We start from the raw sequence: 20,712 nt of genomic DNA on the forward strand, positions 1-20,712 counted from the left end.
GTACAGGGTAGGTGGGTTTCAACGCTAAATTTCCCCTTAGTTTTAAAAGTTGAGAAGAAAAGAATGACGAATCCATAGAGGCGTCCTCCCTTTTCCCGCATGAAGAACGAACTCGATTCTGTTCCGAGCTTCCACCTCATGTGGAAAATCGTCCGCGAGGGAGTTGTAAATAACTGGTCATGTCAACGATTTCAATAGTGGACCGAGCATTCACACTACACCAGCATCCAGTTACATGAGATCGGACAACAAACAAAGCCGTAGAGAAAAATCATATAATCGCTAACATGCAGAAGGATACCGTTTTGTCCATCGAGCCTGCACCGACACCCAAGAGAGCATTTTAGCGAGGCGCAATATCCCACCTTATGCCTGTAAGGCTCAACTTGTTGCACAGCCGACCCATCTAAACTTTAACAGTGGACATCCGGAGGAAACTCAGGCAGACATGGGGAGCATGTGCAAACTCCACGCAAACAGTCACCAAAAGCCGGAATTGAACACATGTCTTTAGCGCCGTGAGGCAGCAGTGCTAACTATGCCACTGTGCTGCTCACCCTACACGTAGAACACCGCCGACAGGCCAACATGCAATTCGGGCCCATGGTTTCTTCGGATCATCTACATTCTGGATATGAGACGATGGAATATTCTGCAGAAAACATGAAAGCTAACTCGATCAGACTGTCCATCGATTTCCTTCACAGTTTTCGTCATCAGATTACATTACGGGTACAGAAGAATTGTTGATTGAGCAAAATTGCTTGGTAGATCGGTATATGTTGATAGCTGTTCCTTTCTGTACATCTTGCGAAATGTGTATATCTATGGACAGTTGAGTTTTCTTTATGTATTCAAAGGAATGTGGGCTTCTCGGGAAAGGCCAGAATTCCTAAACGCCCGTATTGAGCTGCATGCTTCATCATTTCTGAGCTAACCACATTGCTGCGGCGCTGGCGACAAAGTAAGATTTCTGTTCGGTTTCGAAACGGTGTTCCCTGAACATTATTCTGGATTACTAATCCATTGACAAGATCGCTACACCATCGTCTGCGTTCATCACGCTCTACAAATCTCCATATTTGGTTCCACAATGCATTGCGAAATATTATATGTCCACCCAATTTAAAGCTGCACATTTCGTACATGCAATGCATCTCCTAAACAGTGTTGTCCATGCATTGTTATCGAAACTTGCGCGCATACGGATTGTATGACTCCACTGGAATTCGCGTGCAATACCTGCTTTTATATTTCCGTTTTCAGCAACCTGTGTTTATTAACTAAGACATGTATAATTACTTTAGCTGCAGTATTACAGTTATGATGATTCCATAGAATTATTTCGTTGCTGACACGACACACTTTTATCCTTCGTTTTAAAAAGTTGTCAGATAATGAGAGACAGTTTCCATACCCGTACATCTCTAATTTTCCTTCCAAAACGCCCTGTTAGCAAATGAAAACGAGTTATCTCGCTCAAATACACAACAGGTCAAAGTACTAGCCTACTGATACCATTATATTGTAATAGATAATGTGACTTGGAAATTTATTTGATATCATGCTATCAAAGTCAGGCATATGGCGAGAAAATTCAATTTCGTGTGTATTAAGAACCTGCCCAAGTTTAGCTTCGATTACATTTCGTCACATATTTGTACAGCGACATCATAATCCGCTATGGCAAGTTTTTCACTGGAGCACAATATATTTTTATTCAACATCATTTATTTGGTAAATAATAATATTATACGAAAATGCTGATCTGTATTATTTATCTCTCACTGATAATCAAAGCAAACCTCTTAACTGAACGTCACAGCTGTTAGAGACTAGAAACTGGACAAAAGATGATCCGCGCAGGTCCGACAACCACGTGCTGTTATCCTTGAGCAATTGAGACAACGCCTTTATGTCGAGTTCATTCTCCTGACTAATAAATGGATAAAGAATATAGAATAATAAAATATCCGAATGGATATTGGGGCAAACTAGAATATATCACGCATTCCTCCTGATAAGAGATATTTTGTTCCCTCTAAATTCGTTCACAGGTTCTGGGTTTGTGTGGCACGGGCAGAATTTATTGTCATTCAGAAAACGCACTTGAGAAGGTGATCGTGTGGTGCCTTCATTAACGATTGTAGAAACCGCCACTATGACATTAGGAATTTGAAATTCGAGAATGACGACCAATCGACAGTGAACGGCGAAATAGCAGAGGGCAGTAGTGCGCAGCTGCTGATTGGCTGTTGCAGGGGAAATGTGCATACCTCCGTTGTGGTCACCCGAACTTGAAGGTGTACCTGAGCTACGGACCCTAGCTGTTCGAGTGAAGACAAGCATCCAGCAGAGGGCAGTAGAGCGGAACTACTGATTGGCTGTTGCAAGGAAAATTTGCATACCTCCGTTGTGGTCACCCTAACTTGAATGTGTACCTGAGTTAGAGACCCTAGCTGCTCGAGTGAAGACAAGCATCCAACAGAGGGCAGTAGAGCGGAGCTGCTGATTGGCTGTTGCAAGGGACATTTGCATACCTCGGTTGTGGTCACCCTAACTTGAAGGTGGTTTGTGGAGGAGCTGTTGACAAGTTACACTTAAACCAGAAACACTTCTGTAGTGTTTCCCTCCCTACCCCTCCTCTAACCAAATAAAAACAACCGCTGTAAAGATCAAGAGGAAGGCTCGAGGTCAGGTAGAAGTAGAAAGAAGTTGAACCGTGACGCCACAGCCTGCAGGTAAGCGATTGGCTGGTGACTGGTAAGTAATTTTTAATTTTTTTTTTCTCGCAGGTGTTACCGTGCAGGGCGCAGAGGTTGCTGAGTGAGTGCTTGCTGAGAAGGGGAGTGAATAACAGGTAAGCTCTTTCTTTCTTTTTCTTTTTTTGATCTAGAGGGGATGGCAGGAAATGTAGTGCAATGTTACTCCTGCAGAATGTTTGAGGTGAAGGACGCCGACAGTGTCCCTGCTGATTTCATCTGTGGGAAGTGCACCCATCTCCAGCTCCTCAGAAACCGCGTTAGGGAGCTGGAGCTGGATGAACTTCGGATCATTCGGGAGGCAGAGGTGGTCATAGATAGAAGCTTCACGGATGTAGTTACTCCAAAGAATAAAGATAGATGGGTGACGGTGAGAGGGGCTGGGAGGAAGCTATCTGTACAGGGATCCCCTGTGGTCGTTCCCCTTAGTATCAAGTATACCGCTTTGGATACTGTTGGGGGGGGGGGACTTACCAGGGGTAAGCCATGGGTTGCAGGTCTCTGGCACAGAGTCTGTCCCTGTTGCTCAAAAGGGGAGATGAGTAGAGCATTTGTCATTGGAGACTCCATAGTTACGGGGATAGATAGGAGATTCTGTGGGAACGAGAGAGACTCGCGGTTGGTGTGTTGCCTCCCAGGTGCCAGGGTGCGTGATGTCTCGGATCGTGTTTTTGGGATCCTTAAGAGGGAGGGGGAGCAGCCCCAAGTCGTGGCCCACATAGGTACCAATGACATAGGTAGGAAAAGGGATAGGGATGTAAGGAAGGGAGCTAGGGTGGAAACTTAGATCTAGGACAAACAGAGTTATTATCTCTGGGTTATTATCCGTGCCAAGTGATAGCGAGAAGAGGAATAGGGAAAGAGAGGAGTTGAAAACGTGGCTACACGGATGGTGCAGGAGGGAGGGTTTCAGATTTCTGGATAATTGGGGCTCATTCTGAGGTCGGTGGGGCCGCTACAAACGGGATGGTCTACAGCTGGACCAGAGGGCTACCAATATCCTTGGGGAGGGGGGGGGATATGCTAATGCTCTTCGGGAGGGTTTAAACTAGTTCAGCAGGGGTTTGGGAACTTGAATTGTAGCTCCAGTATAGAGGACGTTGAGAGTAGTGACGTCTTGAGTAAGGTTTTAAAGTTGCAGGAGTGTACCGGCAGGCAGGCAGGTGGTTTAAAGTGTGTCTTCTTCAATGCCAGGAGCATCCGCAATAAGGTGGGTGAACTTGCGGCATGGGTTGGTACCTGAGACTTTGATGTTGTGGCCATTTCGGAGACATGGATAGAGCAGGGACAGAACATAGAACATAGAAAATACAGCACAGAACAGGCCCTTCGGCCCACGATGTTGTGCCGAACCTTTGTCCTAGATTAATCATAGATTATCATCGAATTTACAGTGCAGAAGGAGGCCACTCGGCCCCCCGAGTCCGCACGGGCTCCCGGAAAGAGCAGCCCACCCAAACCCAACACCTCCACCCAACACCAAGGGCAATTTTGGACATTAAGGGCAATTTATCATTGGCCAATTCACCTAACCTGCACATGTTTGGACTGTGGGAGGAAACTGGAGCACCCGGAGGAAACCCACGCAGACACGGGGAGGACGTGCAGACTCCGCACAGACAGTGACCCAAGCCGGAATCGAACCTGGGACCCTGGAGCTGTGAAGCATTGTGCTATCCACAATGCTACCGTGCTGCCCTTAAGAACAAATAAATCTACACTATATCATTTTACCGTAATCCATGTACCTATCCAATAGCTGCTTGAAGGTCCCTAATGTTTCCGACTCAACTACTTCCACAGGCAGTGCATTCCATGCCCCCACTACTCTCTGGGTAAAGAATCTACCTCTGATATCCCTCCTATATCTTCCACCTTTCACCTTAAATTTATGTCCCCTTGTAATGGTTTGATCCACCCGGGGAAAAAGTCTCTGACTGTCTACTCTATCTATTCCCCTGATCATCTTATAAACCTCTATCAAGTCGCCCCTCCTCCTTCTCCGTTCTAATGAGAAAAGACCTAGCACCCTCAACCTTTCCTCGTAAGACCTACTCTCCATTCCAGGCAACATCCTGGTAAATCTTCTTTGCACCTTTTCCAAAGCATCCACATCCTTCCTAAAATGAGGCGACCAGAACTGTACACAGTACTCCAAATGTGGCCTTACCAAAGTTTTGTACAGCTGCATCATCACCTCACGGCTCTTAAATTCAATCCCTCTGTTAATGAACGCGAGCACACCATAGGCCTTCTTCACAGCTCTATCCACTTGAGTGGCAACTTTCAAAGATGTATGAACATAGACCCCAAGATCTCTCTGCTCCTCCACATTGCAAAGAACTCTACCGTTAACCCTGTATTCCGCATTCATATTTGTCCTTCCAAAATGGACAACCTCACACTTTTCAGGGTTAAACTCCATATGCCACTTCTCAGCCCAGCTCTGCATCCTATCTATGTCTCTTTGCAGCCGACAACAGTCCTCCTCACTATCCACAACTCCACCAATCTTCGTATCGTCTGCAAATTTACTGACCCACCCTTCAACTCCCTCATCCAAGTCATTAATGAAAATCACAAACAGCAGAGGACCCAGAACTGATCCCTGCGGCACGCCACTGGTAACTGTGATCCAGGCTGAATATTTACCATCCACCACCACTCTCTGACTTCTATCGGTTAGCCAGTTCGTTATCCAACTGGCCAAATTTCCCACTATCCCATGCCTCCTTACTTTCTGCATAAGCCTACCATGGGGAACCTTCTCAAATGCCTTACTAAAATCCATGTACACTACATCCACTGCTTTACCTTCATCCACATGCTTGGTCACCTCCTCAAAGAATTCAATAAGACTTGTAAGGCAAGACCTACCCCTCACAAATCCGTGCTGACTATCCCTAATCAAGCAGTGTCTTTCCAGATGCTCAGAAATCCTATCCTTAAGTACCCTTTCCATTACTTTGCCTACCACCGAAGTAAGACTAACTGGCTTGTAATTCCCAGGGTTATCCCTAGACCCTTTTTTGAACAGGGGCACGACATTCGATACTCTCCAATCCCCTGGTACCACCCCTGTTGACAGTGAGGACGAAAAGATCATTGCCAACGGCTCTGCAATTTCATCTCTTGCTTCCCATAGAATCCTTGGATATTATCCCGTCAGGCCCGGGGGACTTGTCTATCCTCAAGTTTTTCAAAATGCCCAACACATCTTCCTTCCTAACAAGTATTTCCTCGAGCTTACCAATCTGTTTCACACTGTCCTCTCCAAAAATATCGCCCCTCTCATTTGTAAATACAGAAGAAAATGACTCGTTAAAGACCTCTCCTATCTCTTCAGACTCAATACACAATCTCCCGCTACTGTCCTTGATCGGACCTACCCTCGCTCTAGTCATTCTCATATTTCTCACATGTGTAAAAGGCCTTGGGGTTTTCCTTGATCCTACCCGCCAAAGATTGTTCATGCCCTCTCTTAGCTCTCCTAATCCCTTTCTTCAGTTCCCTCCTGGCTATCTTGTATCCCTCCAATGCCCTGTCTGAACCTTGTTTCCTCAGCCTTACATAAGTCTCCTTTTTCCTCTAAACAAGACATTCAACCTCTCTTGTCAACCATGGTTCCCTCACTCGACCATCTCTTCCCTGCCTGACAGGGACATACATATCAAGGACACGTAGCACCTGTTCCTAGAACAAGTTCCACATTTCACTTGTGTCCTTCCCTGACAGCCTATGTTCCCAACTTATGCACTTCAATTCTTGTCTGACAACATAGTATTTACCCTTCCCCCAATTGTAAACCTTTCCCTGTTGCACGTACCTATCCCTCTCCATTACTAAACTGAAAGTCACAGAATTGTGGTCACTATCTCCAAAATGCTCCCCACTAACAAATCTATCACTTGTCCTGGTTCATTACCCAGTACTAAATCCAATATTGCCCCTCCTCTTGTCGGACAATCTACATACTGTGTTAGAAAAGCTTCCTGGACACACTGCACAAACACCACCCCATCCAAACTATTTGATCTAAAGAGTTTCCACTCAATATTTGGGAAGTTAAAGTCGCCCATGACTACTACCCTATGACTTCTGCACCTTTCCAAAATTTGTTTCCCAATCTGTTCCTCCACATCTCTGCTACTATTGGGGGGACTATAGAAAACTCCTAACAAGGTGACTGCTCCTTTCGTATTTCTGACTTCAACCCATACTACCTCAATAGGGTGATACTCCTCGAACTGCCTTTCTGCAGCTGTTATACTATCTCTAATTAATAATGCCACCCCCCCCCCCCCCCGCACCTCTCTTACCACCCTCCCTAATCTTATTGAAACATCTATAACCAGGGACCTCCAACAACCATTTCTGCCCCTCTTCTATCCAAGTTTCCGTGATGGCCACCACATCGTAGTCCCAAGTACCGATCCATGCCTTAAGTTCACCCACCTTATTCCTGATGCTTCTTGCGTTGAAGTATACACACTTCAACCCATCTCCGTGCCTGCAAGTACTCTCCTTTGTCAGTGTTCCCTTCCCCACTGCCTCACTACATGCTTTGGCGTCCTGAATATCGGCTACCTTAGTTGCTGGACTACAAATCCGGTTCCCATTCCCCTGCCAAATTAGTTTAAACCCTCCCGAAGAGTACTAGAAAACCTCCCTCCCAGGATATTGGTGCCCCTCTGGTTCAGATGCAACCCGTCCTGCTTGTCCAGGTCCCACCTTCCCCAGAATGCGCTCCAATTATCCAAATACCTGAAGCCCTCCCTCCTACACCATTCCTGCAGCCACGTGTTCAACTGCACTCTCTCCCGATTCCTAGCCTCGCTATCACGTGGCACCGGCAACAAACCAGAGATGACAACTCTGTCTGTCCTGGCTTTTAACTTCCAGCCTAACTCCCTAAACTTGTTTATTACCTCCACACCCCTTTTCCTGCCTATGTCGTTGGTACCAATGTGCACCACGACTTCTGGCTGCTCGCCCTCCCCCTTAAGGATCCTGAAGACACGATCCGAGACATCCCTGGCCCTGGCACCCGGGAGGCAACATAGCTTCCGGGACCACAGAATATCCTATCTATTCCCCTAACCAAAAAATCTCCTACAACTATTGCTTTTCTATTCTCCCCCCTTCCCTTCTGAGCCCCAGAGCCAGACTCAGTGCCAGAGACCTGGCCGCTAGGGCCTTCCCCCGGTAGGTCATCCCCACCCCGCCCCCCCCCCCCCCCCCACCCCTAACAGCATCCAAAACGGTAAACTTGTTTTGAAGGGGAACGGCCACGAGGGATCCCTGCACTGTCCGCCTGTTTGTTTTTTCCCCCTGACTGTAACCCAGCTATTCTTGTCCTGTACCTTGGGTGTGATTACCTCCTTGTAACTCTTCTCAATCACCCCCTCTGCCTCCCGGATGATCCGAAGTTCATCCAGCTTCAGCTCCAGTTCCCTAACACGGTCTTTGAGGAGATGAAGTTGGGTGCACTTCCCGCAGGTATACTCAGCGGGGACACCGGTGGTATCCCTCACCACCCACATCCTACAGGAGGAGCATGCAACTGGCCTAGCCTCCATCCCTTCTTACCTGACAGAATATAGCTGCCCTGTGGACTAACTAGATCTCCGCCCTCCGACTCGGCTCCCAGTCAGCTACACTTTCTGTAAACTCCTGGCTCTCTTCGCACTCTTTGTGGAAATGTCGGAAACAAAATGAAAGCAGCACCTTACTCCCTCCTCACCTAACTCCCTCGGTCACCAAACTCTTACTATAGCACTCAAAAAGCACCAAATTCAGCACTCCCTCGGTCACCAAACTCTTACTATAGCACTCAAAAAGCACCAAATTCAGCACTCCCTCGGTCACCAAACTCTAACTATAGCACTCAAAAAGCACCAAATTCAGCACTCAGTGCAAACAAAGTCTGCACTGTAGGGGATCACTTTTATACTGTGAATCTAGCCTCTGAAAACTGGCCTAATCCAATTAACTAATTAACATCTCCAGCTGCAAGTGCCTACAAGTAGACGCCTGTTTAAAGCTTATTGAAAATTCACCTTCTTCTAAACCAAACAGCAACTTTTAAGTTAATTAACTAAATAAAAGAAAGACTAAACTTTAGATAAAAATGAAGCCTTATACTCCCTCGGTCACCAAACTCTTACTATAGCACTCAAAAAGCACCAAATTCAGCACTCCGTGCAAAAAAACTGGAATGGAATGGTTGTTGCAGGTGCCGGGGTTTAGATATTTCAGTAAGCTCAGGGAAGGTGGTAAAGGAGGGGTAGGGGTGGCATTGTTAGTCAAGGACAGTATTACGGTGGCAGAAAGGACGTTTGATGAGGACTCGTCGGTTAAGGTAGTATGGGCTGAGGTTAGAAACAGGAAAGGAGAGGTCACCCTGTTAGGCGTTTTCTATAGGCCTCCGAAAAGTTCCAGAGATGTACAAGAAAGGATTGCAAAGATGATTCTGGATAGGAGCGAAAGCAACAGGGTAGTTGTTGTGGGGGACTTTAACTTTCCAAATATTGACGGGAAACGCTATAGTTCGAGTACTTTCGATGGGTCCGTTTTTGTCCAATGTGTGCAGGAGGGTTTCCTGACACAGTGTGTAGATAGGCCAACGAGAGGCAAGGCCGTATTGGATTTGGTACTGGGTAATGAACCAGGACAGGTGTTAGATTTGAAGGTAGGTGAGTACTTTGGTGATAGTGACCACAATTCGATTACGTTTACTTTCGTGATGAAAAGGGATAGGTATATACGGCAGGACAAGAGTTATATCTGGGGGATAGGCAATTATGATGCGATGAGGCAAGGCTTAGGATGCATCAGATGGAGAGGAAAACTGCAGGGGATGGGCAAAATGGAAATGTGGAGCATGTTCAAGGAACAGCTACTGCGTGTCCTTAATAAGTATGTACCTGTCAGGCATGCAGGAAGTGGTCGAGCAAGGGAACCGTGGTTTACTCAGGCAGTCGAAACATTTGTCAAGAGGAAGAAGGAGGCTTATGTAAAGATGAGACATGAAGGTTCAGTAAGGGCGCTCGAGAGCTACAAGTTTGCTAGGAAGGACCTAAAGAGAGAGCTAAGAAGAGCCAGGAGGGGACATGAGAAGTCTTTGGCAGGTAGGATCAAGGATGACCCTGAAGCTTTCTATAGATATGTGAGGAATAAAAGGGTAAGATTAGTGCCAGTCAAGGACAGTAGTGGGAAGCTGTGCTTGGAGTCCGAGGAGATAGGAGAGGTGCTAAATGAACATTTTTCGTCAGTGTTCACTCAGGAAAAAGACAATGTTGTCGCGGAGAATACTGAGATTCAGGCTAGTAGACTAGAGGTACTTGAGGATCATAAGGAGGAGGTGTTAACAATTCTGGAAAGGGTGAAAATAGATAAGTCCCCTGGGCCGGATGGGATTTATCCTAGGATTCTCTGGGAAGCCAGGGAGGCGATTGCTGAGCCTCTGGCTTTGATCTTTAAGGCATCTTTGTCAACAGGAATAGTGCCAGACGATTGGAGGATAGCAAATGTTGTCCCCTTGTTCAACAAGGGGAGTGGAGACAACCCCGGTAACTACAGACCAGTGAATCTTACTTCTGTTGTGGTCAAAATCTTGGAAAGGTTTATAAGAGATAGGGTGTATAATCATCTGGAAAGGAATAATTTGATTAGACATAGCCAACACGGTTTCGTGAAGGGTAGGTCGTGCCTCACAAACCTCGCTGAGTTCTTTAAGAAGGTGACTAAACAGGTGGATGAGGGTAAATCAGTTGGTGTTGTGTATATGGATTTCAGTAAAGCGTTTGATAAGGTTCCCCACGGTAGGCTACTGCAGAACATACTGAAGCATGGGATTCAGGGAGATTTAGCAGTTTGGGTCAGAAATTGGCTAGCTGGAAGAAGACAAAGGGTGGTGGTTGATGGGACGTGTTCAGACTGGAGTCCAGTTACTAGTGGTGTACCACAAGGATGTGTTTTGGGGCCACTGCTCTTTGGTCATTTTTAGAAATGACCTGGAGGAGGGCGTAGAAGGATGGGTGAGTAAATTTGCAGATGACACTAAATTCGGTGGAGTTGTGGACAGTGCGGAAAGATGTTACAAGTTACAGAGGGACATAGATAAGCTGCAGCGCTGGACTGAGTGGTGGCAAATGGAGTTTAATGCAGAAAAGTGTGAGGTGATTCATTTTGGAAGGAATAACAGGAAGACAGAGTACTGGGCTATTGGTAAGATTCTTGGCAGTGTGGATGAGCAGAGAGATCTCGGTGTCCATGTACATAGATCCCTGAAAGTTGCCCATCAGGTTGAGAGGGTTGTTAAGAAGGCGTACGGTGTGTTAGCTTTTATTGGTAGAGGGATTGAGTTTCGGAGCCATGAGGTCATGTTGCAGCTGTACAAAACTCTGGTGTGGCCGCATTTGGAGTATTGCATGCAATTCTGGTCGCCGCATTATAGGAAGGATGTGGAAGCATTGGAAAGGGTGCAGAGGAGATTTACCTGAGTGTTGCCTGGTATGGAGGGAAGATCTTATGAGGAAAGGCTGAGGGACTTGGGCTGTTTTCGTTAGAGAGAAGAAGGTTAAGAGATAACTTAATTGAGGCATACAAGATGATCCGAGGATTGGATAGGGTGGACAGTGAGCGCCTTTTCCCTCGGATGGTAATGTCTAGCACGAGGGGACATAGCTTTAAATTGAGGGGAGATAGATATAAGACAGATGTCAGAGGTAGGTTCTTTACTCAGAGAGTAGTAAGGGTGTGGAATGCCCTGCCTGCAACAGTAGTGGGCTCACCAACACTAAGGGTATTCAAATGGTCATTGGATAGACATATGGACGATAAGGGAATAGTGTAGATGGGTTTTAGAGTGGTTTCACAGGTCGGCGCATCATCGAGGGCCGAAGGGCCTGTACTGCGGTGTAATGTTCTATGTCTATAGCTGGACGGCTGGCTAGTGTGTAACCTTGAAGGGATATTGCACGTGTTACGATTTCCATGCATCTGCTGTTCTTGTTGGTGATAGAGGTCGCTAGTTTGGAAGGTTTTGTCGAAGGAGCCAGAGCGCGGTGAAGAACATTGTACACATATTTGACAAGGTGCGGCAGTGTTGGCAGGAGTGTATGTTCACCATGGTAAGTAGGGTGCCAATCGCGCGGGCTGTTTTGTCCAGGGTTGTGTCGATGTTTTTGCTGTTGTTTATACACTCGTTCAGACAGCTGGACTGCGTTCCATCATAAAACTGATACGTGCTTTGTAGATGATGCACGGGATTTGGGGAATCAAGAGCTGAGTTACATTTCAGCGAATTTCCCTCCTCTGACGTGCTTTCATAGCCATAGTATTTAAATGGATTATTCAGATATAGAACTTGTTCAATGGAGTCAGACAATTGCCAACTTGCAATTTCGATGACAAATCTGTACGTTCGCTTTCTGATTTTGTTCATTAATTAAGGTTCTGAAGTGCATATTTTCCAGGTTATATAATGAGGTAAAACGCGATCAGGACTCCTGACGATACCAAAATAAACGCTGGAAATTAGCTATACATATGCAAAGTTGACGAAAACGGGTGGTTGCTTTTAATCAGTGCAGATCATTTTGCTTGTCAATGGATATCTGAATAACAACAGATAAAAATATCTTTCAGCTTTTCAGTGAATGTTGATATTAGAACAATGAAACAAGAAATCAAAGCCCGCCAGTTGTGGAAGCATGCTACTGCACTTCTGCTCGTTGCACAGACAGTTTTTGGGAATCGTGGCAGGCAAACTGTTGACATTCCACCATCTGCTGAGAAAACAACAAACACGTTTATGCCTACCACTGAGTCAGGAGGTAAAATTCATTTATTACTGGTTATCCTTCCAGAGATGAAATCTCTTTATCGGAATATTATTCTTAAATTAGACCACCTCCGCAATCCGTTCCTTTCGCTCGCCTCTGCCCCAATAAATTCGCTTTTATTTATTTGTTGATGCACAATTTACTCAAAGTTCATCAGCATTCGGCTTCTCGGATAACATACCTTCTGTGTAATTACAACGTGCAACATGCATACACCATTTACTTATTTGTTGCTGCAAATCAATTTAATCACAGCTAATCTTTGACACGCAAGTTTTTAATACCCGTTAACATTCTGGCTTTATACTTTTCCGTGAAGTGCAGACATGAGCTTCATGATTGACTTAGTGTCACTTATCATTTGTCAATACATGTTGAAATACAGTTTGCTTTTAGATGATCAATTTAAATACATTGCTAAAAACTTTTACCACCGATTCCGACTGTCCCCAAGTAGGAGACATGCTTCTAGTTTCAAATACACATTACCATTCTCCCGTGATGGCCAAGGTAGCTACGTGTCCTTCGACGACCAGGCATACAAACCAAACTGTACTCAGGGGGCCATCAGGACGTCTCAATGGGCTCACCACGTAAGAATTTCACAGAAAGTTTGGATATCTAAAGGCCAATTACATTGCTTCGTTTTGACCGCCACAGAAGTCTCCAGAACTGAGATAAGTTGAAGATTTAACTGACGACTTGCCGTGTAGCTGAATAATTACACACGATCTGTTAGACCAATATGTATTTGTATAAATCAGTGTAACTAAACATCTGAAATCAATTCACTGACGCTTACCTCTGCCCACCTCTGCTGACATCCGGCTACCCCGATCCATTTGCCATGCTCCCAAAATATCACATCCACTTGTCGAATTGTGACACAAGTACTCAATGCGCATGTCAGCTCACGCATCTTTCACCTGACGCATCTACATCTGCAGCCATTGAGCATATAACCGACCTACTACCTCACCCTCATGACCGCCCACATATCAGTGTGTTTGTGCGGGGGTGGGGGGGGGAGGGGTGCGGTGACATGCATGGCACTGTGGCTAGCAGTGCTGCAACACAGCACCAGACACCGGGTTGAATTCGGCCTTGGGTGACTGAGTGGACTTTCCTGGTTAGGGTTCTCCTGGTTCCTGTGTGGCTCACTTCGAGTTTCCTGTTTCCTTCCACTTTCAAAAATATGTACGTGATATGGATTGTCCACGCTAAAAATTGCCCCTTAGAGTCCAAAGATGTGTAGCGTGCAGTGGCTTCGGGGATAGCGTAGGGAAGTGATTCTGAGTCGGTGCAGACTTGAGGGACCGAAAACCTCCTTCTGAACTGTGATTCTATGGTTTTGTATCCGCTGACTGATTCCTCCAAACACCATCTCGACCAATCGGCACACTTAAAACCTATCACTTCAATCACCTGCCAGCCGAAACCCATATCAATTTATGGACTCAATTCCTGAAGCCATTACTACTTGTACCATTACTCTCACCTACGCCCTTATATTTAGCGGGCCAACCTTACCACATACCTCACTAACTACCCGACCTACCTACTCACTCATTCATCCGCACATGTCTTTACAGAGACATAGAAAATAAGAGCAGGACTAGGCCGTTCGCTCCTTCGAGGCTGCCCACCATTCAATATGATCAGGGCTGATCATCTATGTCAATGCAATATTCCTGCTTTCTGCCCGCGCTTCTCGATATTAATAAAAGCTGAACATTTATCTGTCTCTGTCTTAAAAACATTCTGTCACTTGTCCGCCGCCATACTCAGAAGAAAATTTCAGAGGTTCGCTGCCCTCTGAGTGAATACACATGTCTGCAAATCAGTACCACTGGTTTCCCCCATGCCGAGACTGTTCCCTGCTTCTCGATTACTCAAATATGGAAATCGCTTTTCTCGCACTAATCCGGCAAGCCTGCTGGAATTGCATCCGTTTCAAACAGTTCACTGCTAATGCTTCCAAATTCCAGTGAATACAGGCGGGGTGGAATAAATATCTCCTTGTAGTGTACATCGGGCGGTGAAGTATCAGCTGATTGAACTTTTGCTACGCTTTCTTTCTGCCAAGTGTATCACTTTCGCAGGTAGGAGACGAAAACTGCATGCAATATTCCAGTTGTCGTCTCACCAAGGCCCAGTATAACTGAAGGAAGACATCCCTACCTCTGAACTCAAATCCCCTTGCAATGGTGGCCAACATAACATGTGCCTTCCTAATTGTTTGTTGCGTCTGCCTCTCAGTTTGTATTTACGTGTGCAAAGACACATAGAACCCTTTGTACATTCACAGTTTCCAATATAATTAGGGGCTGGTGTAGCACAGTGAGCTAAACAGCTGGCTTGTAATGTAGAACAATGCAAGCAGGGCGCGTTCAATTCCCGTACTGGCCTCCCCGAAAAAGCGCCGGAATGTGGCGTCTAGGGGCTTTTCAGTAACTTAATTGATGCCTACTTGTGACAATAAACAAGTATTTTATAACATTTAAATAATACCTTTCTGCCTATTATAACAAAGTGTACAATTTCATATTTATCCACGTTGCAAGGCATCTGCCATGTGTTTGCAAACTCACTGAACTTATCTAAATCACCTTGAAGCCTTCTTGCATCCTGCTCAAACCGGACAATTACTCCCAGTTTAGTGCCTTCTGCAATTTTGAAATGTTACCTTTGGTTCCCACATCCAGGTAATTTATATGTATTGTAAAGAGCTGAGGGTGAAGCACAGATTCCTGAGGTAGCGCACTCGTCGCTGCCTACCATGTGGAAAAAGACCCATGTATTTTCATCTTCTGTTTCCTGTGTGCCAGCTAATTGTCGATCCATGTCAAGATATTGCTCACGATCCTTTGTGCTTTAAATTTGCCACTAATCTCTTCTGAGTATCCTAAGCAAAAGTCTTCTGAAAATTCAACTACCGCACATCCAATGTCTCTCCCTTACCTACTATACTAGCTGCATTCTCAAAGTACTCCACTAGATTTGCCGTTCATAAACAACGCTGTATTTTTTCCCAATCCCGTCAACGCTGTTCAAATATTCTGTTATTACATATTTTAGAACAGAATCTATCGTCTTCCCCACTACTGGTGTCAAGCCAAAATGCCTGTTATTCTTCCATTTTCTCTTCCTCCCTTTTTAGATATTGGGTTTACATTTGCCATTCTCCAATCTGTAGGAGCATCTCCAGAGTCGACTGTATTTTGAACTTGACCAGCAATGCTTCCAGGATTCCCAGGGCCACTTTCTTTAATACTCTGGGATGTAGATTATCATGTCCCTAGTGATTTGTCAGCATTTAACCCGATTACCTAACTTGTAGAGGGTTCCATCTCTGCTACTCCACTACTGGGCCGATATCTGGGGTTTGAGTATCTATGTGTGCCTCTCCAGCTGGCACTGAAACTTCAGAGGCCAGGGGATGCCTCACTGGGACATCTCCACGGGAGAGAGCACTGAATCAAGCCTGCCGTTTATCCCTAACCAGAAGCCTGAGGCTTGTATCACACAGAAATCCAGACCCCCACCAATGCCCAGGTGATTCTCTCTCTTGCCGGTGGTACAACACCCACCCGGTTCCTACTTCGCTGGAGTAGCTTTCCCAAGAGAGAGAATAGGACACTGCTGTTTATTACCTAACCAGCAGCCTGTCCTGAGTGAACGGGTTCGAATCGTTCAAGATGACCCTAGATTCTCGACCCCGGAATTAAGGTGAGGAATATCTTAACAATGACTTGGTCAGAGATCGCTGGTGAGAGATTGAAGAATTTAAACGACTCCAATTATCAGCAAATCGAGGTTTATTGCAAAACCCAGGTCAAAATCATCAAACAGAAGAAATTATAATAAAATCTTAAGCTCTAACACAAACTAAGTCTATTCAGGAAGTACTATAACGGACACAACGTAAAATCTTATTGTTACACAATTTTAACCATGGCACAAAACACAAATCAAGCCCCCGACCCCAAAGCCTCAACCACTATCAAAGTCAAGGGAGTTTCGCAAGCTGCTGCAGGGTACTTACGGTCACAGGCTGCGGGAGGTCAAGTCGAAGGTGGAGAAGTCAAGCCAACAGACCCTCAATCGAAACACAGCCCCTTTTATATTGTTTTGCCTGGCTTTTTCCTGTGTTCGGCCAGTCCCCTTTGCATTGAATTGGTAAGGTTTAAAGTTCCCGTTGGTCCCGCCCCCTTTGAGCCGGGCAGGCCTGTCGACTTCCGGATTTTCCTCGCAGGTCCGCTCCTTCCAGCCAGGCAGACCTGTCCCAATTTGAATTTGGCGCAGACTCCGCCCCCTCCACCCAGTGAGTTCCTGCCCGTGGCTTCTGTCAAGATTGGAGTACCACCCCCAGGTCCGCCTCCAATTTGTTTTTTTCTACCATTTATCTTTCCGGGGCTTTTCCAGCGCAATATACTAAGCCCAGACAGTCTGCTCTTTGAGATAACGAAGTTGAGCTCCCTTGTGAAGATTTTCAAAGTCTTCCATCTGCTCCGGAGATCGCTGCTATTCTCACCTCGCTATGTTGATGGGGTGTTGATTGGATTCTGCTCTGGTGGAGGCAAAGTCATTTACATCTGCATGGGGCTATGACCATCCCATTGTCCTGCTTGCAGGCAGGCCCCTTTGTATTACCATGCCCCTTTGTCTCTGTGTTTTAATCTTATCTAGTTGTCTGGCTCCTTGTTCCTTGTAGCTCCTGGGGGCGGGGGGGGGGGGGGGGTTGGAAGTATCCATACACCTACCCAGCTCAGCAGGCCAAGCCTGCTGGGAAATTTGGTTATGTTCCAGTCTCTGGGTTTTACTCTTGAACAGTCCAAAAAGGGCCGAATTGCCCGAAAACCTTACAGATGCCCCTTCGATACGTCCCTACCTGCTTGGACCGTATCGACACAGGTGAAGGCAATCATTTCCTTTTGTGTGGACCGTAGGCCCCCCCTCAACAACATGCGAAACTACAAGTCCCAAGACAGTTCCCTTAATCTAGGCTACCCCTAATTTCATTGAAAGGGAAAGACAAGACCATAGTTAATTGAAACACACAATAACATACACACATTTCACCGGAACCCCAAACGTAAGGGTCCCTGTACATATATCACAATCAAATAACTGAAACCCGCGAATCCATACGACTATTTACATTTGAATCTCTTTATTACACTAAGGATCCTCTTTTCTGGGCTGCACTTCGCTTCTTCCCAAAAGCCCGTTGAAGGCTCTTCATTTTCCTCCGTCGTCGATACCTGCAGCTGAGAGATTCAGTACAACTGAGGCGACAGCATAATGTACCCCCTGGTACAACATTTTCTTTGTGGGGACAAACACTAAACCATTCTCAGGCCCCCTGGTGGTGATCGGACAGTCGTGAGGGTCGATTGGTTGGGCTGTGGGCAGGGGTCTCTTTACCTGAACCAGCAGTTCGGTAGCTTTTACAGTCATCCCTTCCCTGGGCGTTACACATCCCTCCCCACTGCGGTCAATTCATCCCGTCCCCTGGGTTCTGCCACCACCTTACAAAACTGATCGATGCCCCTTGTGGACATGCCTTGGTAGACCCCCATAAACACAAATAAATGCCCTGGTCAGAACCCCACCACTTATCCCAGCAAATGGTGATCCTACCCGGTGACCCCGTGATGGTCCGGTAGGTGTTGTTGTCCAGGCGTTCCCAGTCCGAGGACCGATCCCTCATGTCCAGGCTCAGCTTCCTGGGCCACCACCATCTCCCCAAAGGAACGTCCCCCTTACAGGTTAAACACACCCGCCTGCCCTCAGTCACCCTAACCCGGTCAGTCGCCACCTGTATCTCTCGCAGAGTACAGAGGCCTCTCCATAGGTGAAGCTCTGGTGGCCGGAGTACCTGGTCGAGTTCGACCCCAGCCATCCAGGCCACCTCCCCAGGTGTGAGTAGCGGGTCTGCTCTGTGGCCACCTGGTCTCCCTGTCCGGTAGTGACAAGAGGGGCTCTGCCGCCGGAGCACCCATAGACAAAGGACTCTTCTGTCTCGCCTCTGCGGAGTTCTCCCGGTCCCACCATCGCCAAGATCATCAAGCTCCACATCGTCGGGGGCCCCATCTGTAAAACAGACAAAACACATCCTTGCCTCTACAGAACTACCTACCTTAAAGTACATGGCTTCTATCCAGCGGCAGCGGCAGCTCCCGCTTTGACGTTGGGAAATCAACATGAAATTGCCGCAGCCTGTCTGTGGTTCGGTGTCCACAGCCCGGCTCCACCAGGGTCCTAGTGCCTGCTGCTCATTCATTATATTACCTCATTATGCGCTTCTGTGGTCCCATGATCCTAAACAACCCACACACCACTAAACACTCATTAGAACTAACAGTGGGGGGGGGGGGGGGAATGCTATATACAATGCCACCCGTCTCCGGGTGGCCAAATTAAAACTGGACCCCGCTATACTGGGGCTGTTCCCTGTTTGGACCAACGGCTCGGACCAGACCTCCCCCTCCCGGGGGTCCGGACTGCCCCTTGCCTCTCCTTCCCCAAAGGGGTTCGGGGATCCCTTTCTGCTACTCTCTGGGTAAAGAACCAACCTCTGACATCCCTCCTATATCTTCCACCTTTCACCTTCAATTTATGTCCCCTTGTAATGGTTGTTCCACCCGGGGGAAAAGTCTCTGACTGTCTACTCTATCTATTCCCCTGATCATCTTATAAACCTCTGATCAGGCGAATAGATAGAGTAGACAGTCAGAGACTTTTTCCCCGGGTGGAACAAACCATTACAAGGGGACATAAATTTAAGGTGAAAGGTGGAAGATATAGGAGGGATATCAGAGGTAGGTTCTTTACCCAGAGAGTAGTGGGGGCATGGAATGCACTGCCTGTGGAAGTAGTTGAGTCGGAAACATTAGGGACCTTCAAGCAGCTATTGGATAGGTACATGGATTACGGTAAAATTATATAGTGTAGATTTATTTGTTCTTAAGGGCAGCATGGTAGCATTGTGGATAGCACAATGCTTCACAGCTCCAGGGTCCCAGGTTCGATTCCGGCTTGGGTCACTGCCTGTGCGGAGTCTGCACGTCCTCCCCGTGTCTGCGTGGGTTTCCTCCGGGTGCTCCGGTTTCCTCCCACAGTCCAAAGATGTGCAGGTTAGGTGAATTGGCCAGTGATAAATTGCCCTTAATGTCCAAAATTGCCCTTGGTGTTGGATGGAGGTGTTGAGTTTGGTAGGGTGCTCTTTCCAGGAGCCGGTGCAGACTCAAAAGGCCGAATGGCCTCCTTCTGTACTGTAAATTCAATGATAATCTATGATTAATCTAGGACAAAGGTTCGGCACAACATCGTGGGCCGAAGGGCCTGTTCTGTGCTGTATTTTCTATGTTCTATGTTCTATGCTCCCTCCGGAGACTGGGCTACCTGTGGCAGCACTGGGTAATGTCCTACATCCCTCAGCGTTCCCTTCCGTTTGGAGACTCGATTGCTCCTTCGTCCCCTGGATGGTTCCCACGCCCAAGGTGATACCTCCCTCTCCTCTGCCTCCCTAGCCTCTATACTAAGGCAGGCCACCTGACCCACAGGCAAGGGCTTGGGAATCTTTACTGTCCCTGGGCTGGGTGCTTGCAGCACTGTCGGTTTCTTTGGGACTGCCCCTTCGGGTCAGCAACTTGTCACCGGTTGTGTGACCGTGGAGTCAGGGACCTCCCCCACCGTCGTTAATTCTACGGGGGGGTCTCCACTACCACCCCCAGTCTTCCCCCCAACTTGCTCTTTCTTGCCCTTATGGGGTGGAACAATTTAAATTGACTGATGTGGCGTTCGCATGGGTCCCACCTTAAGGGATTTAAACTGCCAATAGCCGCTGAGGCAGCCTCCAGAATGGGACCCTGCACCTGGACCGGACCAGGGTCTGGGGCTAGAACTACCCCTGTGCTCCCTTTTTCCTGAGGCTGCTCGCTGGGTAGTCATACGGGTTCTTGTGGTGTGGGTGCGGGCAGGTCCTGGCCCTTTGCCATTGCCACCTGTCCCGACCCAGCTGCTAGGCTCTGCAAAAAGGCTAAACGTTTTTTTAAATCGATGGTTTCCGGGGCAGCTGCTCCTGCCGCCGGGGTCTG

General features: G+C 47.0%; 1 protein-coding gene across 1 annotated transcript in view; it reads left to right on the forward strand.

Annotated features, from left to right (window-relative positions):
• Positions 1 to 20,712, forward strand: part of LOC140410177 (uncharacterized) — a 198,762-nt gene that overhangs the window by 31,175 nt on the left and 146,875 nt on the right. Inside the window, exons 2-3 of the mRNA XM_072498160.1 lie at positions 2,796 to 2,860; positions 12,414 to 12,601. Of these exons, the coding sequence (XP_072354261.1) occupies positions 12,442 to 12,601 (160 nt within the window). The 5' untranslated portion in view covers positions 2,796 to 2,860; positions 12,414 to 12,441. The remainder of the gene's footprint in view (positions 1 to 2,795; positions 2,861 to 12,413; positions 12,602 to 20,712) is intronic.

The sequence above is a fragment of the Scyliorhinus torazame genome, chromosome 4 (genome assembly GCF_047496885.1).
Source record: "Scyliorhinus torazame isolate Kashiwa2021f chromosome 4, sScyTor2.1, whole genome shotgun sequence".
NCBI classification, from domain to species: domain Eukaryota; kingdom Metazoa; phylum Chordata; class Chondrichthyes; order Carcharhiniformes; family Scyliorhinidae; genus Scyliorhinus; species Scyliorhinus torazame.